The 20,375-nt window shown below is 36.7% G+C and overlaps 1 protein-coding gene across 1 annotated transcript in view; it reads right to left on the bottom strand.

The window, feature by feature from the left end:
* The window catches only part of MALRD1 (MAM and LDL receptor class A domain containing 1), a 578,637-nt gene that overhangs the window by 499,483 nt on the left and 58,779 nt on the right, over nucleotides 1-20,375 (bottom strand). Inside the window, exons 10-12 of the mRNA XM_057732597.1 lie at nucleotides 15,113-15,205; nucleotides 12,337-12,544; nucleotides 3,272-3,418 (exon numbers count right to left, since the gene is read on the bottom strand). Coding sequence (XP_057588580.1) covers nucleotides 3,272-3,418; nucleotides 12,337-12,544; nucleotides 15,113-15,205 — 448 coding nt within the window. The remainder of the gene's footprint in view (nucleotides 1-3,271; nucleotides 3,419-12,336; nucleotides 12,545-15,112; nucleotides 15,206-20,375) is intronic.

The following is a 20,375-nucleotide window of genomic DNA, read 5'->3' as shown; positions in this document are numbered from 1 at the left end:
CACCCATACGCCCTAGAGGGGCTGGCTGACCAGCACAGTATAAAAATAATGAATGGAGAGGTCAGTCTCCCTGGATTAAACTGTCCAGGCCAGCCTCAACCTCACCTTTTGCAAAGGATGAACCCCCTTAACACAATGGCCCAGAATGGATTCCTTACATGCTGTGAGAGCAGTAGAGAATAGACTTTATAAGGAATTTAGGTAAAAATATTACAAACAAATATTACCATTATGAAGGAAGAAAGGAATCATAAATAAAACTAACCAAAGGAGGTTTGGATCAGGAATGCAAGGGTGGTTTAATATTTGGAAAAGCATTCATTTTCTTATAAACAAAAAAGATAATATCACAATCATGATTATCACAATATATGCTGGAAAAAGCATGTGACAAGTTTTAACATGTTAACATACATATGTGTGAATATATATAAATATAACTTAACACACTATGAATAGAAGGAAACATCTTTATCTGATACAAAACAACCTTTTAGTAACTATAGCATTCAAGGCTGAATTACTGACAGCTTTTACCCTCAACAAGAACAAGACAAGTACAGCAGCTGTCACTAGCTGTACTCAACATTTTTCCAGAGATCCTAGCCAGGGCAATAAAACCAAAACAAAAGAGCAGCCTTAAGATTTAGAAAGAAGGAAATAAAACTGTCATTATTTGAAGATGAAATAATTATGAACCCATAAAATTGAAAACATTTATAAATTCTTAACTATAATTTAAAAATTAGCAAGGTTACTGAATACAAGGTCAATATTTAAATTGCATTTATGTATATAGCAACGACCAAAAAAATTTTCTTAAAATGTGACATTTACAATAGCTGTAAAAATATTTAAAAACTGAAGAAAATATTAGCCAAATGTTTTTTAAATCTATGCACCAAAAGCTTCAAATATTTAGAGAAATTAAAGATCTAAATAAATTGAAAAATTAAAAACATTTGAAAAAAATCACTTTTCACTGAAATATACATCAGTTACACATGAAAAATCATTTTATACCCATAAAATTTTTTAAGAACTTTTATGGAGATACAGTTAACATATAATAAACTGCATATATTTAGAGTGTACAATTTGGTATCCCAATCTCCCAATTCATCCCCCACCCCAACCCTCCCCACTTTCCCCACTTGGTGGCCATATGTTTGTTCCCTACATCTGTGTCTCTATTTCTGCCTTGCAAACCGGTTGATTTGTACCATATACCCATAAATTTTTTAAAAATTAAGAATATAATGTCTATTGATTGTAGGCAAATAGAAAAAAAGCACACCTTTTTGCTGCTGGAATTTTAATGATTAACATCTGGGGGGAAGTACATATCTTTCTTTAAAAAAATGAGTCTTAGTTACTTACTACATAGAATAAAAGCTCCCCACATGAGAAAGGCATACAACTACAGATTTTGCAGCATTGTTATAATAGTGTCACTCAATAGGAGGCTGGCTAGATGTATTATGGCATATCCAGACCAAAGAAATTAAGCAAACACACACAAAGAATTAGGTTTTTTCCTATTTCCAGGCAAGGCTGAATATCAGGGACCAGATTTAGTTCTCTGTTTCACACCAGCAAAGAAATCAAAACTATATTAAATAATGGTTTTCAAATGTAGGACGATGGGAATGTAGAATCACAGGATAATGATCTCTGAGAGTAGAAACAAATGAACAAAGCTATGCAATTTTCCCAGCTTGCTGCCTAAACGGAGTTTCCAGCTGCCATTCAGGGAAGGGGAGGCCAGGAAGAGGGAGGTGGTCTCCTCAGTTGAGAAGATGGCACTTCAGGGGGACTCAGGTGGCTAGTTCATAGAGCAGAGCTCCAGGAGGGGAGAGTTGCAAAGAGAGAGAGAGAGGGCGCCAGAGATCTCCAGAGAGTTCCCCCCAAATCTCCACCTGAGTACTGACCAGGGAATGGATATAAGGAAACTACCTGAGGCTGGAGGAAAACCTTTTAAAAGGAGCAGCTGAAACATTGCCTCAAGGTCACAAAGGGCCAGAAATAGTAGTTCACCAACCAGGGTGCAAACATTAACTATAGAGAGGAATTGGATAGAATGCTCAAGACAAATGAAAACTTATGTCCAGACAAAACCTATAGGCAAATTTTATAGTATATTCATAATCACCAAAATTTAGAAATAACTCAAATATCCTTCCATCTGTGTACACCCAGTATGGTATGTACTCAATAACTGGTTTGAGAAAGGAAAAAAGAAAACATTATATGAGCTTAGAGGAAATGTACTATTAATATACATAGTTCCAGTAATTAATAGTCTCCTTGCTATCTTAAATTTTAATCCAATCTGCCACAGAATCTTAAGGGAAAAATAGGACTCATTGGCACAAAGGCAAAAATTAGGATCTCACTCCACTGTTCAATAATAAGCTCAGTTTATAATTTTAGCAGCAGATGGCTAGCCTAAGTCTCCCTCCCCGTCCCCTAACATCCTACCTCACTAACCCCAATTTCCGATGGCTAAAAACACAGTCGACACTGTCAGTTTTGGCATACTTCTTCAGAAGTCTCAAAGAAGAAGTGAATATAATAATGTCTGGTGGGGTTATACCAGCTTAAAGAGGATCTACAGTATAGTTGTGTTATTATAGAGGTAATACGATACTAATGTACCCTTGCAATGCCGTCCAAACAAAACAAAAACAACAAAACCCTTCTGTTTCCCTTGGAGTTTCACAAACCCTTATTGGAATGCTACATGTAGTTATGGTTGCTCTGTTCTAACGGGATGTGTAAAAATTGTACTGCTGGTTAAAAGTATATATTGGAAGAAGTAACACTGTTACAAAGAAACCTTAAGAGTGTGATTTGCATTCAAAGTATTTGTAAATTTTACAGATAGTGCTAAATCTCTGTTCTCTGTTCCTAGAAAAAGGATTATACTATTTTTCTTTCTGTTTTGCAAAACTTGGATTGCTTTAAAAAGAAAGCAAGCCTACTGTACATGATTCCTGACAAGTAGAGAAAATTATCAAGACTTTTCCCACTCTTCATGCTTTCAATCCAACCTTTTAAATGTAACCAAAAGTTTGGTTATTAAAACAATGCTCCTTTCAGGAAACTCAACCACAAACTATTAAGTTGATCAGAAGAGTCTAAAGCAAGACAAATCAGTTTCATTTATGTAGTCTACAGACAGACGTAAAAATACACAGTATCATCATTCTACAACAGGAAAGACAGACAACAAAGTTTTCTGGGGAAAGAAAAAAGGAACATGTCCTACCATGATTTGTGTTTGTTGTGTTCTCAGCATCAGGAAGATGATGGCCTACACTGCTCACCCCTTTCAGCAATCCCCAGTGTGAATCTTCTGTGAGGAATGGCTCCCAGCCGCAGAAACCAGACTCAAAGCCACACCTGAGAAGACTTGCTGTTAAGCACAAAAAAGAAAACAGGTGAGGAGAAAGGAATGGGGAGCAAGCAGGGAAACACTGACTCTGTGTTAGCCAATCAACGTAGGCAGTCAGAACAATCACTCCACTCCGTAAAGTATGTTTCCTGATGGTCAGAGTAGCTTTACTTTTTCCAACCTCCCAAAGGTTTCCAGGTGCTGTGTGAAGCATCACCCTTCTATACACTTCTGTCTACAAGCCTGGCACATTCCATCCTGGTTGGCCATCTCCATTGCATTTAATGACACACGGTGAAACTCTACAGCTTTTCAGACAGTAACCAATTCATCTGCCAAGATGAAAAAGATTCACCCGCTGAGATGCTTAAAAAAAATTTGAAAGGATGGAATTTAAATTAATTCTGGACACCTGAAGAGTTTGAAGTCCGCACCTTAGAATACATTCTATTATGCTAGTTTAACAGTTTCTCCAAAAAATCCCTAGCCACTCTGGATTGCAGGTAAATTAAATATTTTGAACTTTGCTTTTTTTCCCCCTCAATGCACAACTAAAAGGCTGAAAAATACTTAAGTTCCTACATGTATCACAAAAGAACAAGTTCTAGAGAAAGTCAGGATTTGGGGTAAGCTTCCTAAGCACCTTTCCTAGCTTTTTCAGCAAACTGGTGACAGAAAAAAAGTTTCAGCAGACAGCAGTATAACAGAAATTCTAACAACTTGATTTGTGCTTTCAAGAAATTAGCTTTTATGTGTTTAAATTTCCTTTCCTAAAATAAGAATCACAGTATCAGCCTACCATAGATAGTAGTTTTGGGGGATAAATTAATACAATTAATTTAAAATGTATTTGCAAGCATTCCTCTTTATGCAAATGCATTTTCACAACAGAAGGGAGGACAAAATAATTCTTGGTCAGAAAACACCTAAAGTTTTGAGAAGCTCCCTAAGATCACAATTTTATTACCTTTAATAAAATTAATAATAGATGTGTTCCCACTGAGCTCTAAGTATGTGTCAAGTATTCTGCATATATTACCATTTGTCTTCACAAATACCCTACACAGCAAGTGTCATTATCCCCAAAAGATTTTGTTTTGGAAACTTTAGCACTAAGCAACTCCCCTATGGTAAATTTTAGTAAATGGAATATCCAGGCTTTGAGTTGTCTGATACCTGTGAAACCTCCCTACACCAGGGACTCTGTCTCAAAATTTAAAAGACTACATCACTGTATGCTTGCTCTTAACCATTATTTTCAATTTTAAATAATGTGACCAATTTTGCCAGTATGGTGAATAAGCTCACTATATCTTAATAATTAAAGGATCTTCAAATTTCTATAAAAATGGATGCCTGGTTTCATGACCAGATATTTCATCACTAACGTGTCAACTCTTAAAACAGTGAAGTGCACTCAGCAAATAACAGCGCCACTTAAATTTTCTCTACATGTAAATTAAACATTTAGATCTTAGAGCTATGTTTGTTTAGACAGTCATAAAACGGATATATAATGAAAGGTATTTTTATTTTCAAGCAAATATTATTTTCCCCTTAAACGTATTTCCCAAAAAATAAAAACAAGCAAATTAACTATCATATAATAATGAAAAAATATTGCACATTACCTAAGTGTGAATCAACATGACAAGGAAATGCTGTTCACCCATAGTACTTAACTGGAAATCTATTGCTGCTGGATGTTTTTCTTTTCTCAGCTCTGCTACAGAGTTGATAGGATACTGCTATTGATAAAAAGTCACAGCTCCAAGGAGAGCCTCTTTTGTTTTTTGATAGTCTTAAGAACCTATGACCTACCTGTGACTGTCTCCGTGGGCATCCAGAAAGTCCTCTGATCTAGTTCTTTGGTCCTCTGTGAACTTTACCACCTGCTGAGCCACCTCCCAGCTCTACTAAGTCAGTAGGTAGAATGCAGAAATAGACAAGATTTGAAATATATACTTGACCTCTGAAATGTGCTTACAAGTTCCAAATTCTTGGTTGTGAACTTGGTCAAGGAATCCTTCTACCTCCCCCCTACCACGGGTACCCTCAATTCCTAAAGAGACACATCCTTGGAATAGAAATCTTACATCTGGGTTGGCCCAGGATTGTCCCAGTTTACACCTGTTGTCCAAGGATAATAATCTCTCCCCTGTTTCCTCTTAAATATCTCTATTTTGGTAATAAATTCAATATCGTCCTATTGGGGCAATAAATTATATATTAGTGAAGAAAGGAAGCAAGTCATTGTAGATAACTGTCTTATTGTTATATGCAATGGTGTGAAATAGCTGTAAGACCAGTGAGTATGGAAATGGAAAGTCAAAGTGACCCAAGCATCACCAAACCCTTCCACAGACTTTTCACATCTGTGCCTGTGTCACTCAACTGCAAAAATGTAAAGATTTCAAGACAAAATAACTTTGGATTGTATAAATGTTGAAATTTGGCTTTAGGAGAAAAATTTAAACCATTTCTTTCATTACCTGGCTATTTTATCAGTTAAAATGTCAATCATTGCACTTTCCACAGAGCACTAAACACCACTGTCCTTTGAAAAATGAAAATTAATTTTTAAAGTCCATCACCACAAAGATATATGAAAGCAAAAAATCACCTCTGAAAATCTTGGTGAACTGCTCAGGTGTTTTCACCAATGACATTCATTCCAGTACACTTCAAAGGACTTTCTTAAAGCTAAATAGTTTAGAAACTTATCTGCACTATAAAATACAAGTCAAATTCCAGCCACCAAAGTTGAAGTTCTACCATTACTATTTCCCCTACATAATTCAAAACATTTAAGGTGAAGTTATAAATATCTGAAGAAAACCAGGAGGCCAAACACATTCTGGCAGCTAATAAATGCCTTATGAAGCCACATGTGTTAAATGTTATTTATAAAATCTAAAAAATCATGTATTCATATTATAAACAAAATGTATTCATATTATAAACAAAATATATTCATTACAAACAGTGATTCTGATTATGTGGTTGCTTTCATTTAAATTTCTGTGACTACCAAACACATTTCACCATCTCTGATCAGAGGATGAGATATGCCACAATTCATAATATTAGTGAAATTTCACTGAGCTCAGTTAGAGTAATATTTTGAAATTATGACAATGCTTTCTCTTGCATATTTAACCACAGAAGCATACTGGCAGAAGAGAAAAGAATTTCATTGTGGCAAGCTGAGGAAAAATCTGGATCATGAAAATTAAAATACTTAGGAACTCTCCAGTTTGCAAGTAAATCAGTTCTCTGTTATGTAAGAAAAAAGTTTGTATGGGAATGTTCCATTCAATAAGCATATATTAGGTTTTAATATGATTATATTATATAAACATTTTGTTAATATTTATTGAGAACCCACAAGGATCTTTTCTCCACTAAATATACATATTTCCTTACCCTCAGGAATTATTTTTAGTATGCAATTGTTTTTTTCAAAATATGGAAGACACCCAGAGACAGTATCACAGTGAAGATTAAATGCATTGCAGTGGATTTTTGGTTTAAGCTTCTTTCATTTGAATATTGTACCAACTTCTCCTCTGAAGTGTAACAATTTATATTAGCACATTAAATGCTCTACAAACTCCTATTTATTCAATTAAAAGAGCTTTTCTCCCCAGGGAATTGTCCAAATGGTTTTGATTTAAACACAGATCTGTCCATCCTTCCATCCTTTTTGAAACACACAGTCTTTTTCTGTATAACTGAAAAATATATTTTCAAATTTTTATTGTGGTAAAATATATGTAATATAAAATTTACTTCGTAACCACTTTTAAGTGTACAGTTGAGTGGCACTAAGCACCTTCACACTGCTGTACACCCACCACCACCATGTATCTCCAGAACTTTCCCATCATCCCAAAGCCAAACTCCATACCCATTAAACACTCCCCATTCTTCCCTTCCCCTCACTTCCTAGCAACCACCATTCTGCTCCCTGTTTCTGTGAATTTGATTCCTCTAGGTAAGTAGAGCTGTACAGTGTTTGTCCTGTTAAGACTTGTTTATTTCACTTAGCATAATGTCTTCATGGTTCAGCCACATTGTAGCATGTATCAGAAAATTAGGTATATTTCATGTAAATTGTTCACCTAGCCAAGGAACACCTTTAGATATGTCTGGTACATGTAACATGTTTTCTTAGAAACGTTTTTTAAAACATATTGCATATGTATTTTATTTTTAAATGTCCCTGTTTTATACAGGATCATATTAATAACCATCAAAATTGTATTGTTTAGAATCATGCAGTATTCGTCCTTCTGTGACTAGCTTATTTCACTTAGCATAATGACTCCACTTATATAATGTATCTAAAATACTCAAACTCATATGTTGTTCTGTTGGTATAAAGTTTCAGTTATGCAAAGTAGTGTCTGTAGTCAACAATAGTATATTATGCGCTTTAGTCAATTGTTTTGCAATACTTACTACGTTTAAAATACTTCTTCAATACTTAATACTTGGACTTCCTAGGTGGGGCAGTGGTTAAGAATCCACCTGTCAATACAGGGGACACGGGTTTGATCCCTGCTCCAGGAAGATCCCACATGCTGGGGAGCAACTAAGCCCATGCGCCACAGCTACTGAACCTGCGCTCTAGAGCCCGTGAACCACAACTATTGAGCCCGTGTGCAGCAACTACTGAAGCCCCCGCACCTAGAGCCTGTGCTCTGCAGCGAGAAGCCACCACAATGAGGAGTCTGCGCACCACAATGAAGAGTAGCCCCCAACGGCGGCAACTAGAGAAAACCCATGTGCAGCATGGAACACCCAACGCAGCCAATAAATAAATAGATAAAATTTAAAAAATAATACTTGTAAAAAATACAGCCTTTTGTGAAGTATTTTGATTAGAGAGAGGCAGAAAGGAGGAGGAGCATGAAAAAAAATCTCACTTGTCTGCCACCAGCACCGGTTCAGCAGGACCATTTTTTTTCATGTTCATTTAAATGATGTATTTGAAGCTGAAAGTGCTGTGTAGACAGGCGTTTGCCCGTGCATCTCCCACACCAGTTTTCAGGATGGAGCCTTTTAGGGTGGATGTGGCGAAGTTTTACTGGGCAAGAGCATCCAGACTGTTTAGAACTTTGACAGGTGACATCCTCCACTAGGTAAGGATTAGATGACTTGGGACAAGTTTTACAAAACTGCTGGAAGTAAACCTCGTGAGCGCACCACGCACCGGCACTTTCCCATCCTTGCACTGATCACAGCCGTGTTCCTGCTCTAACAACTGGAAACGCCCGTGCTCCTCGCGTCTCCAGGCTCTACTGCCACCACTGGTTCCCGCAGCGGCTGGCTCCCCTCGGTCATGGACGTCCGGGGCCTCCCCACCAGCGGCAGCTGCTCCGGGCTCCCCCCGGGCGCGCGCCTCCCCCCACCTCCCGCGGCTCCCAGCTCACCCGCACCGCGGCCTGGGTCACGTCCTCCTCCAGGGACCACAACCGTTGGGGCACCTTCCTCAGCGACACCTCTCCTGCCTCGGGGTGTCAGAGATGGTGGTCCTCCCTCTCCCTCCGGCACCCCCATCTCCGCTCGGCCCCTTCAAGGAAGGCGATGCAGTGGGAGGCAGGACTCGGAGACAGTGCACGGGAAGCACAGGGTCCCCGGTCACCGCCCTGGGAGGATGCTCTGCTCAGGGGTGGTCCCCGACTCGAGTGACCTGCGGGGAAGGCTGAGCCGCCTGCGCCCGCACTCTCAGGTCCAGGATCGCAGGGACAGGGGGTCGCGGGTCTGCACAGCCCCATGTCCCGCGCCAGGGAGCGCTGCACAGAGGTGTCGTGGCGCGGGTTCACCTGCAAGGGCCCGTCCAGGCTGCAGGACTGCAGGGCAAGGCGGGGGCTCACCTGCGGCAAGTGGGCCCTGAACCGTGCCCGCTGGGAGATGTCAAAACATTCGGTGACCCTCAGCGCACCGCAGCCCCCTGAAAGACCACGAGGCTGCGGAGGAGGAAGTGGGAGAGTAGCTCCGGCCCCAGCACCGCCAGCCGCTCCTCCCACGCCGCGCCCCTGGCTTTGGCTGCCGGCGGGTCGGGTAGTGGTAAGGGAACTAGTAGGGGGCGCAACCCGGGTACACGTAACCGGCCAGCACCTGGGCCTCCAGGGCACCCATACGCACAGCCCCACCAGGTTAAGCGTACCAAAAAAGGGGGAGGAGAACAAGGAAAACTTTGGGGGTGAAGGATGTGGTGACGGTTTCACAAGTATATGCATATGTCCGAACTAATAAAACTGTATACACTAATTCTGTGCAGTTTTTCATACATCAATTATATCTTAATAAAACTAGTTTAAAATGTATTGTTTGCAATTATAATGATGCCCTTAGGGATTAGTGAAGTACTGGGAGTTTTCTTTCTATCATGAAAAGTCTCCAATTTGCCTTTTAAGACAACTTTTTTTTTTTTTTTTTTTTGCCATCTGTTTTTCTCTCTCAGCCATCTCTTCATTTCTGAAGTCTTTTAGGCACAGTGGTTCTTAAACTTTAATATGCAGGTGAATCACCTGGGACACTGTTAATATGCAAGTGAGTTCTGTAAGACTGGGCTATACATATCCTGAAGTTCTGCATTTCAAAGGAACTCAGATGCTACTGCCGGTCAAAGAAGTAACACTATAGTAGCAAACTCAAGCAAAACCCATTTTCCCTTTACCATTAATTACTTTTGAAAAGGCATTGGGCTTGAGGCTCAATCAACCACATTTTCTAAAATAGTTTAAAAGAGGAACTTGGTAAAGAAAGAACACCTGAGTGAATGTGCCTTTTGCAAAAATCACACAGACTACAGATACAATATTCATGAGTTAATATTTACTGAGTCTTTAGAACATGGTAAGAACTGCTGGTGTATTCTAACTGTATATATGGGCGACACTGTTCTAGAGATTCATCCTATACTGGGATAAAGAGAAGATATAGAAGCATTTTCCTTGTGCTTCATGAACTTTAAAATTCTATTTTTAAGAAAAATTTGAATAAAAAATCCAAATTTGTAACACACAAATTTAAAAGTATGTGTAAAATGTTTCAAAGTTGTTTTAAATTTCAAAGGAAAGCCTCTTATTTTGTAATAACAAATATATGCATGTATATATGCAGACATTAAATGCTTTAATGCAGAAAACAGGGTAACATATCAATTCTAATAATTCAATTACTATAGAAATAATTTCCTCAAAGCAAAAATGATTGTACAAATATGAGTACAGGAAATATTCATGTTGACCCCAAAGTATATGGACGTTTTGTAATATGTAACCATAGCTACATTCTTATGTCATATCACCTATGTAAAGTTGATCTCCATTAAGCAAGCACACCAGGTTTTCTTTGGCCAAATGAACTTACATTATTTGGAAAATTTAACAGACTAAGAAGTAATACTATTTTTTGATAAGGACAGACAACTGTCCCTGAATTCACACAACGGAAACAGAAGAATGGTATCAAGATATACTCTATGGGGGAAATGTCAGATAAGCAATCAATAAAATTTCAATAAAGAGAAATGGGAAAATATTTCCAAAATCAAATGCTAAAGTATCCACTAATACTCTACATACAATTCTATTAAGAAACCCAATTAAAAGGAGAGCCCTTACCAGAAGAAAAAAAAAAAAAGAACCTAAGTTTCCACATGTAGAATTGAAAAGATAAGAAATATATTTACTTTCAGTTATTGGAATTGAGACTAATACAAACCATTAGAAAGGTGAATTTCTCCAAAAGAAATGAACCAAATTGTCTCTAAAAAAATTTTTCTAATGAAGCATAAAGAGGAGTGTGACACTCACATTAGAGAAAATGAAGTGACCTCATATTTTTTAATGAACAAAAAGAGAGCACCGAACAAATCCACAGAGATCATATTGCTAAAGAGATTATTTTGCTTAAACCTATAGTTAAGACCGGGTATCTGAGGAAATAAATGAATTCCTGTTTACAAACAGGCAGAGGATTTCTCCCTTGCTTTCCCATCTTCTCTTTTCTACATCCCAGCGCACTGCTCTTAATAAAATCCTTACTCACCCACCAACAGAAGCATACTCTGCAAAGAGCTTTTCATTAAAAAGGTGACATTTATCTTGTTGCAATACTTATCTCTTGTTCAACAAAATATATCACTAAAACAAATCTGCAGCAAAATAAATGCCAAATTTTTAATTATTAAAAATCCCTCTTGTTTGTGACTTAGAAATTGGATGCATTTAGTTGGACTTCATCATTTCTAAAGACACAAGTATCTTAGTTGCTAAGTTACCTCACATGAGAATCATCATGTAGGTTGTAAATTAAATTATATTTCCTTTCTAATGCAACTAGGTTTGAATAGTAATGGAATTTCTTGTCATTACTCCTATCGAAGTCTCTCCATAAATGGTCTAAAATGAAGGTGTTGGGCCTTTTTTGCCTCGTCATGAATATCAACCATGGCTGACATGATACCTATGTCACCGTGGCTGTCTGGAAGGCAATGGCAGCCCTCCTCCTCTTTCCCCTTTCCCCACAGTTTCCCACATAATTGATCAGAATGGAAAGAGCCCTACATTTAATAAAGTTTAGCAATCCATAATGTATGTTTCCAAAGAGAAGAGTACAATTAGGTTCCCTCTCCCAGACGTTTTCCTCCTGAATCAAAACACACACACACACACCCCCCACACTAATCACAACTTCTCATTTCTTGAACAAATAGAGATATTTTGAGTGTAAGTAAAAAGCACCAAAATATCAGGTGAGCTTAGAGATGCCCACAGGGAATAGTACTAATGGCTTCAGAGTGAGAATGTACATTCATCTTACTTCATACAAATTAAATGTACCTGGCTCAAGACCAAGACTCTTAAATCCAAGCAAAATCATGAATGTGCGCACATGAGTGAGCACACCAGTAATTAACTTACAGCAGGTCGCTGGGTCCTCATCACTCGAATCAGAGCAGTCCCGCCGAGAGTCACAGACCGATTCTTGGGCAATGCACTGGCCGCTGGCACACGTGAATTCAGCTGCAGAGCAAAGCTGTCTGGATGGGGCCTGTGCACAGGCGTAGACCCAGAGCTGATCAAGCCCAATAAAACCTTTCTGGCTCAAAATACTCCCTTCAAAAATAATCTTGAAGGAAAAACAAGGAACAACTTGTGAGCTTACAATCTCTTCAAAAAAGACCCAAAAACGAATAACGGAGATTAAAGAATTAACAAAAACGCCTGTTGGAGGAGCGAGCAAATACAACGAAGAGCAAAGCTCCTCTCTGATCAGCTTCACCCACACACCCAAGACTGATGGGCACATTAGATCCACGGAGGCCTCTAAGAAATGACCCATGACCTGATGAAAATATCCCATCTAACCACTGACAGAGCCCTTGACTGCAAACCTGTTGCTTGGTCTGCTTCATGGCCCGCTCACTTTAATATTCAAGGAAGAGAATGTGTTGTCAGCACTTATACAACGAGGCCTATAACTGCATTTAGTTTTTTAACTACTAAAATTAAGCACTGGAATGCATGAAGGGAAATGTCAGGCAGACAATAAGATACACAATAGAAGAGAACATTTCAAAGAATATATTTAAAAATCTATTAATTTTTCATAAAAGAATTGCTCTAATAAAGAAGTGCTAATTAAAGGAAATGAATCTCATTTTCCCCAATCAAATTGCTAGGTTTCTAAAGGTATACAATAATAGCAAGTGAAACAACCATACATTTCTTGTTTAGTGTAAGATAATGTCAAAGTAGTAATATTCCTTGAGGTTCTAACAAGAGCAATTATTACTTAACACCAAGAGTGCAGGAGAGAGAGAAATCAAAGACTGTACAGCAAATAGCTATTTGCTGTCCAATACGGTAGTCACTAGCTGCATAGGGCTATTTAAACTTAAATTAACTAAAATTAAACTAAAATTCAGCTCTACATTTCAATAGTTACATTTCAAGTATTCAAGAGTCATGTATGGGTACTGGCTACCATATTGGAGAACACAGATAAAATTTCCATTAACACAGAAAGTTCTATTAATCAGCACTGAACTAGATATTGGGTTTGGTTTTGTTTTCATGGGATACAGCAAAAGTATTTCTTTTTTATTGAAGTATAATTAATTTATAATATTGTGTTTCAGGTGTACAGCATAGTAATTCTGGTTGTTTTTTTGCATAGATGTTGTGTAAATAAGATGCTGGGAAGAAAGACTGACTCCTTTTAGTCTCTTTCAGCTTAAAGCTTCTGATAGATTTTCTTTTCAAAACCACAAGCGATATATATGTTTGTTAAGAATTAAGATCAAGTTTGCATAAATATTTAACAATTTATAAAATATTAAATTTAAATATTTCATAATAAGAAAACCTTGTATCTTTCTCCAAAATTAATATCTTACATGTTAAAATTATTGGACCTACAGCTGTGTATTTTCACAGCAGCAAGATAACAGATATGCAGAAATGGTATCAGTTTAGGTTTCAAAAATTATGCATTTAAACTCTGATCTCAAAAGTCTGCCATTATCAAAAAGCTAGTTACATTCAATATGTACTTGGACACCTCAAATAACTCCAAAATTATTTTCATTATATTTTTTGTTTTATCTTTAAGTACCAAAACAAACTTTAATATTCAGCTTATGAAAAAAGAATAAAGGTCAATCATTTAGAACTTCTTCCAGAAGTTATAAAGATAAATAGCAGCTTAGAAAAATTAAAATAGTGTCAAAATATTAATTCAATGTGCTATGACATAAACCTCAACTTTTCTGCAATTACTACAAAAATGCTGTTTCAAAAATTCCAACTTCAGCAGTAAATTGGACTCTAAAAATCCACACGGTCACAGTTCAGTATCATTTGGGTTCTCCCTTTTAATACCTAGAGAAATGTATGAGTGTGATATTACCTTAAAGGAATGAAATTGATTTTATAATCCACACATACCATCAGTCTCATTATTTTACACTCACACTCCAGTATATTTATGTACTCTACATACAACACAAAATGGGTGGAAACTTAAAGTACTACACAAAAATAAAAATCTAAATAATAATTAATAACATCAGTATTTCAATGCTGATCTCTCTGACGCTACTACACTTTGCAATATCTCCATGATATTAGAAAAGAAATGACAGGCAAACACTTGATATGAAAGTTTAAAAATCTTATCAGATATATTTTTCAGCACAACCTCAACTCTATATACAACACAAAACCCCCAGTTAATATTTTTAAGAGATAGCATTCCCACTGAGCATATGTTTATTTCAGATGTTTCTTTGTACAGGTAGAGTTACCCATGTGTTATAAAGATGTGAGTTACTGCATTCAAAACATTTGCATATACTACACTTATCTTCCAATGCCAGTTTACTATTTATCTGCTTCATAATGCAACTGGCTTCCCTGGTTGTACTGCATGGCGTCTGCAGGTGCTAGGGAGGGAACCCATGGAGGGTGAGGATGCTTTAAACAAGAGTAGTTACACTCTTCCCTCTTCCACTTAAGAAGACTTGACCTGATTAGGGCTGGGTACAATGAAAAGTAATTGCTCTCCCCAAATACCCAAGTCTACATCCCTAATTTCAATGCTAATTTAAATTAAGCAATGGGTAATAAATTCACTACTACAAGGCTAAAAATTAAACTTATGATAAAAAAAAATACTTGTTTTTTCCTTTTATACCTTAAATGTCTTCAGTCCTTCTGGTATTAACACATCTGCTTTCACCCATTTTCTGTGAGTTGATGTGTTGTATGTCCAAAATATTTCTTCTTCCTTTGATTCAAAGCAAAAGACATCACTCATTCCCCAAATTCTACTCATATTTATATATGTGCTCTCTTAATTATATTTCAGTAGCCTTTACCCTAACTGTAGGATATTAAGTACTAAGAAATCTAAAGTATTGGTTAAAAAGCTATATAACATTTTAAAAGAAAAATGAAGAAATGGAGGGGGAAGGGATGAAAAGATAGAGCAGAGGATTTTTTAGGGTGTTGAAAATACTCTTTATGATAATATAATGATGGACACATGTCATTCATTATTCATTTGTCCAAACCCACAGAATGTGAAACACCAATAGTGAACTCTAATGTAAACTAGAGACTTCAGGTGATAATGACATGTCAATGTAGATTCAACAACTGTAACATGTGTACCATTCTGGTGAAAGATGCTGATAATGGGTGAAGCAATGCATATGTGGGGACAGGGCATATATGGGAAATCTCTTGGTTTTGCTGTGAATCTAAAACTGCTCTATAAAAATTATTTTTTTAAAAAATAAGGAAATAAAGCATATCTACACAGTAAAGCTGCCTATTTTTTTTTTAATGATGGAGAGTAAGGACAGAAAAAAATTTGAATGGAATCTTAAATAAAATATTGCTCTTCAAAAAATAAAATTCTAAATAGCAATTAATAAGCCAGCTATTTAAATCTTGATCCCACTGACATTACTACAGTCTGCAACATTGCCATGATGAGGAAAGAAAAAATGGCAAGCAAATATTTAACATGAAAGTTTAAAAATGTTATCAGATATACTTTCTGTACAATCTCAACTTAAATATTTTTTTCTATGGAAGAATTCATTCCAAGTTCTAAATAACACTGCTATTTTCTGGAGATGATACTGCTGTTTGACTCTCCAGTCACTCAGTGAGACCTTTCCACGTCCTCTAAAGCATGCCATGTCATGCATCCGAATAATGATCATCTTCCAGGTTGCAAAGTGTATGCAAAATTACGTTACTATACACTATGAGGTCAGATACTTGATAAAAGTCTATGATGCACTCCACAATTTTGCCTATGGTATTGGACTTTATGATTTACCACTGTGCTTTTATGTTCTGAAATAATCCAATTTTTCCTTAGATTTAGTGAAATATCTATACAATGAAATACAGTGAAAATGCAGACAGTGGCATAAATACGTCTCAGATTGAGCTCTGAGACTAACTCTGTGCTGTCCTTCTGTGAGATAGGGAACATCACTGGAAAGTGACACCTAGTTGTAATTCAAATGACACATAATTTTTCAGACTCTCGTAAGCCTTTATCTCCTCACTTGGTTTCACTTATTTCATTCATATGCAAGATTTTCTAAAAATGAATCTATTTTTAACTTAGTTCTTTGCCCTCTGTTATCTACTCCAATTTCCAAGTCTTAAATATTTCGGAAGATAGTCCAAACCAATTAAAATGTACTTCATTCCATTACTTATTCATATCAATGGTTAAGACTTCCACAAGACAATGAAACATACATGGTGGACATATTTTCAGCTGATAGCTTCCAGGTCACATCACAATGAAGTGAAGTTGTAAAAAGCTGAGAAATACAACAAATGTTTCTTTCAGTCATTTTTTATGCAACTTCAGCTATTTAGCAGCGAGACACTATATCCTCCGCAGATGCTTTTAGTGACACTACTTGGCAAGCTGCATTCACCATGTCCCCTCACTTTCATTTTAGGAGGATAATTTACAGCTATTGTGCTCTTTCTTCACAATGACTAATTGATTCCCCCCACCCCGCCCCGTTCTACCTGAGGAGGAATGCATTTATGTTTTTTTCAGAAAGCTGAGTAGAGTTCTTTCTAAACTTAAATGGTTTTTCACACACGAAGTTGATAGTATATTGTGTATGAAATCCAGATTTTTCTACCGTATTTTCCTATCTGACAACACAAGCAATGAAAAGGAAAAAGGATTTACCCCAACTCAATGAAATCAGGTTTTATTTTCTTTTTGTCCTTATTCTCAGACTCTTATCTAATTACTTTCAACAGGTGTCAATGTAAAAAAGAAACCCCAGTTCAACAAAGCCTTTCACAAGAATAAAGATGCAGATATAGAGAACAGACTTGAGGGCAGGGTGGGGCTGGGGGGAGCGGCAAAGCTGAAGCTGGGACAAAGTGAGAGAGTAGCATTGACTATATATACTACCAAATGCAAAACACATAGCTAGTGGGAAGCTGCTGCATAACACAGGGAGATCAGCTGGATGATGGGTGATGACTTAGAGGGCTGGGATAGGAAGGGTGGGAGGGAGCCCCGGGAGGGAGGGGATATGGGGATATATGTACAAATACAGCTGATTCACTTTGGTGTACAGCAAAATCTGGCACAACAGTGTAAAGCAATTATATTCCAATAAAGACCTCTTAAAAAAAAGCCTTTCAAGGGATGCTCTAATTTTCTATTATCTTAAAATCAATCAAAATTATTTAAATGTCTTTATTCCCCTAGACCAAGATCAATAATGTCATTTTACCTTTCAAGAAAAATACTTATGACTAGATCTCTGAGAGATCTCTGCTTATCCTTCCCTCTTCCAGTGAAAAAAAAAAAAAATCAAAAGTATCAACTTCAAGTTTGCTAGGTTTTTTTTTTAACTACTTTTGATTGCATGTGGTGATAGGACCATGTACTTTGGCAAAAACCTTCCTTCAAGGAGAGATTATTACAGCTTTAAAACCTGTATCATACTAGAAAAGATATTTTCTAAGGCATTTCCTTTCATGTCCCAACTACAGGTTCCTCCTATTTATTTGCCAGTGGGAATTTTTAAAATATGTAAAAGGCACCACAAGCTGAGCATCCCCACTAGCCTTGGCTCAGTGACATGTCAACGTTCCTCAGGATAAAAGGCTGTTGCTACGATTATCATCTTATAGATGATGGACAGAGACTTAATCCCAAAAATAGTTGGATGGTACAAACTAAAACTGCTACACACTGACGCTGACTTTAAAAGTTTCAACTTTTTATTTAGCAACTTGCCTTTCACCTATTTTCTATTTCTCAAGTTCTAAAGTACTCTGAAAATAAAGAAAATGACCCTAAGCATCCTTACTAGACATTTCTTGGTTCACGTGCACATTTCATCTTAAGGGTTGTTTTCGTTACTCTATTCGTGGAACGTGTAAGTGATCATTTTCACCATTACATTGGTGACCAACATGTTATGTGTATAGAGCACAGCAAATAATGTCAGAAAAGACTGGACACAACCTTGCAGAACACTGGGTAAACTAATCGATCAAAAATCAATCAACACTCCCTAAGATGTACCCCCAATTGGTTCTGATTAATACACTAGATCAGTTTTCCATGATTAACCTCTTTTCTTATAATGTGGGAGATGGAATCTTGACAAGTCTATTCTTATTATATGGAGTGGTATCTGAAGCCAATTTGTTTGCACTCTTTTCTTGTGCAATCCCAAAGCCACCAGAGGAATGATACTGCTCACTTTCTATAGTTCAAAACGCCATATACGGATACTGAAACTTAAAATCCATTGCTGATATTCAGGGTAGATTAAAATAATCCTTAGTATTAGAAGATAGATACCACAAGTTTCTACTTAAACTTAGGATAATAATAACTCACTCAACATTTAATGAATATTAATAACCCATCATGTGAAAAGCAGTATTGTAGGACCATACATTTTTAAAGCATCTTTAAGTACAATATAAGCTCAACAAAATTGAGCTTATATTATAAACTCAATTATTCCAGGTTTGTTTTTTTTTTTTACTATGCCTTTGTTGACGAAGGATTTGGAAATTACAGAAAGTTTCAAATTGCGTGAAAGCTCAATGGGCTTGGTTTACATGGCACAGGTGACAATAACTAAAAGATGCTTGAAGCTTGAATGGTACAACACATATGGATCAAGTTTAACCTATTTTGTTTTGGTAAAATTTCTCCCAAGTATCAGGAAAATTTGGAGCACCACAAAAGGGCAGGGAGATGTTTCTGCCCTTCCACCCACCCCACACCATGTCAAATTGAATAAAATATATCAAATAGATTTTAGGGCAGTGGACTGCCAAAAAAGGTGACAAAAATATAGTTATAAAATGCTACAAATTGTGTCTCATCCACGTAACAAAGGACAAAGTATTAGGCCATCTACCGAGAGTATTCATCCAACTTCATGCTTTAGAAGTCTCTGAATGTCCTGGAAAAGAGAAGTAGAAGAAAAAAGACTGGAAATGTGAAAATGACACAAAAGGAAAAGGGAGAGGTGATAGAATTTGGAAGAAAAGGGGAGTGCCTCTTGAATGTTCAAGTATCTTGATAATAAGCAGTCTGATACCTGAGGATTAATTATGAACTCACTTCAAACTTCAGAAAAGTATAGAAGAAAATGCTATTGACAGATGGTTAGTGGTACTTGATAAGTACAGATGACAAGCTTTTATTGAAAAATGAATCTGGCTGATGTTATGCAGAAGTTTCACCTGGATTTATCCAAAGCATCCTAAGCCAAAGGAAACTTGCTTGGATGCTTTTACTGTCTTTTTTTCCCCCAAAGTCAGAATTCCTGAAGTTATTGTCAAATGTTTCCCATTTCTAGAATGACAGCTGTTTACCTTTACAATTTTTTAATTCCTACCTATAAATAAATTCTTCTTCACAACAGAAATTTTCAAAGTGTCTCAAGTATTTTCCCACTTGTAGACAAATGTTTTCAGATAAAGTTAGGTTAACAAAAGAAAAAAAAGACATAGACTTGTTTATTCTCCAGCATTACCACTACAACTTTCACTCTGCCCAGCGCACCATTTTTTTTTCATTTACCCAACTCATTTAATCAGCAATTACCTATCTTTTAAAACTGTTATCTACCGACCATATTTACAGCTCTAAAGATATAGAGATCAAAAATCCAGAACAGATCACATCAGAGCTTTACTATAGAGTTAATATTATAGAATCCCAAATATATTATTTTACCACAGTTTTTTAATACACTTTCATGAATTTTAACAATTTTATGAAATATTTTGCAAACTACCACAGTGACTTTTGTACATGATAATATCTCCTATATCAGCTTCTTAATACTTCTTTTTAAATATGTACCAAATAAACAACAAGGTCCTACTTTATAGCACAGGGAACTATATTCAATATCCTG

Source organism: Hippopotamus amphibius, chromosome 4 (assembly GCF_030028045.1).
Source record: "Hippopotamus amphibius kiboko isolate mHipAmp2 chromosome 4, mHipAmp2.hap2, whole genome shotgun sequence".
Lineage (NCBI taxonomy): Eukaryota > Metazoa > Chordata > Mammalia > Artiodactyla > Hippopotamidae > Hippopotamus > Hippopotamus amphibius.
Note: the sequence above shows the minus strand (reverse complement) of the source record. Positions and strands in the feature narration are given on the sequence as shown.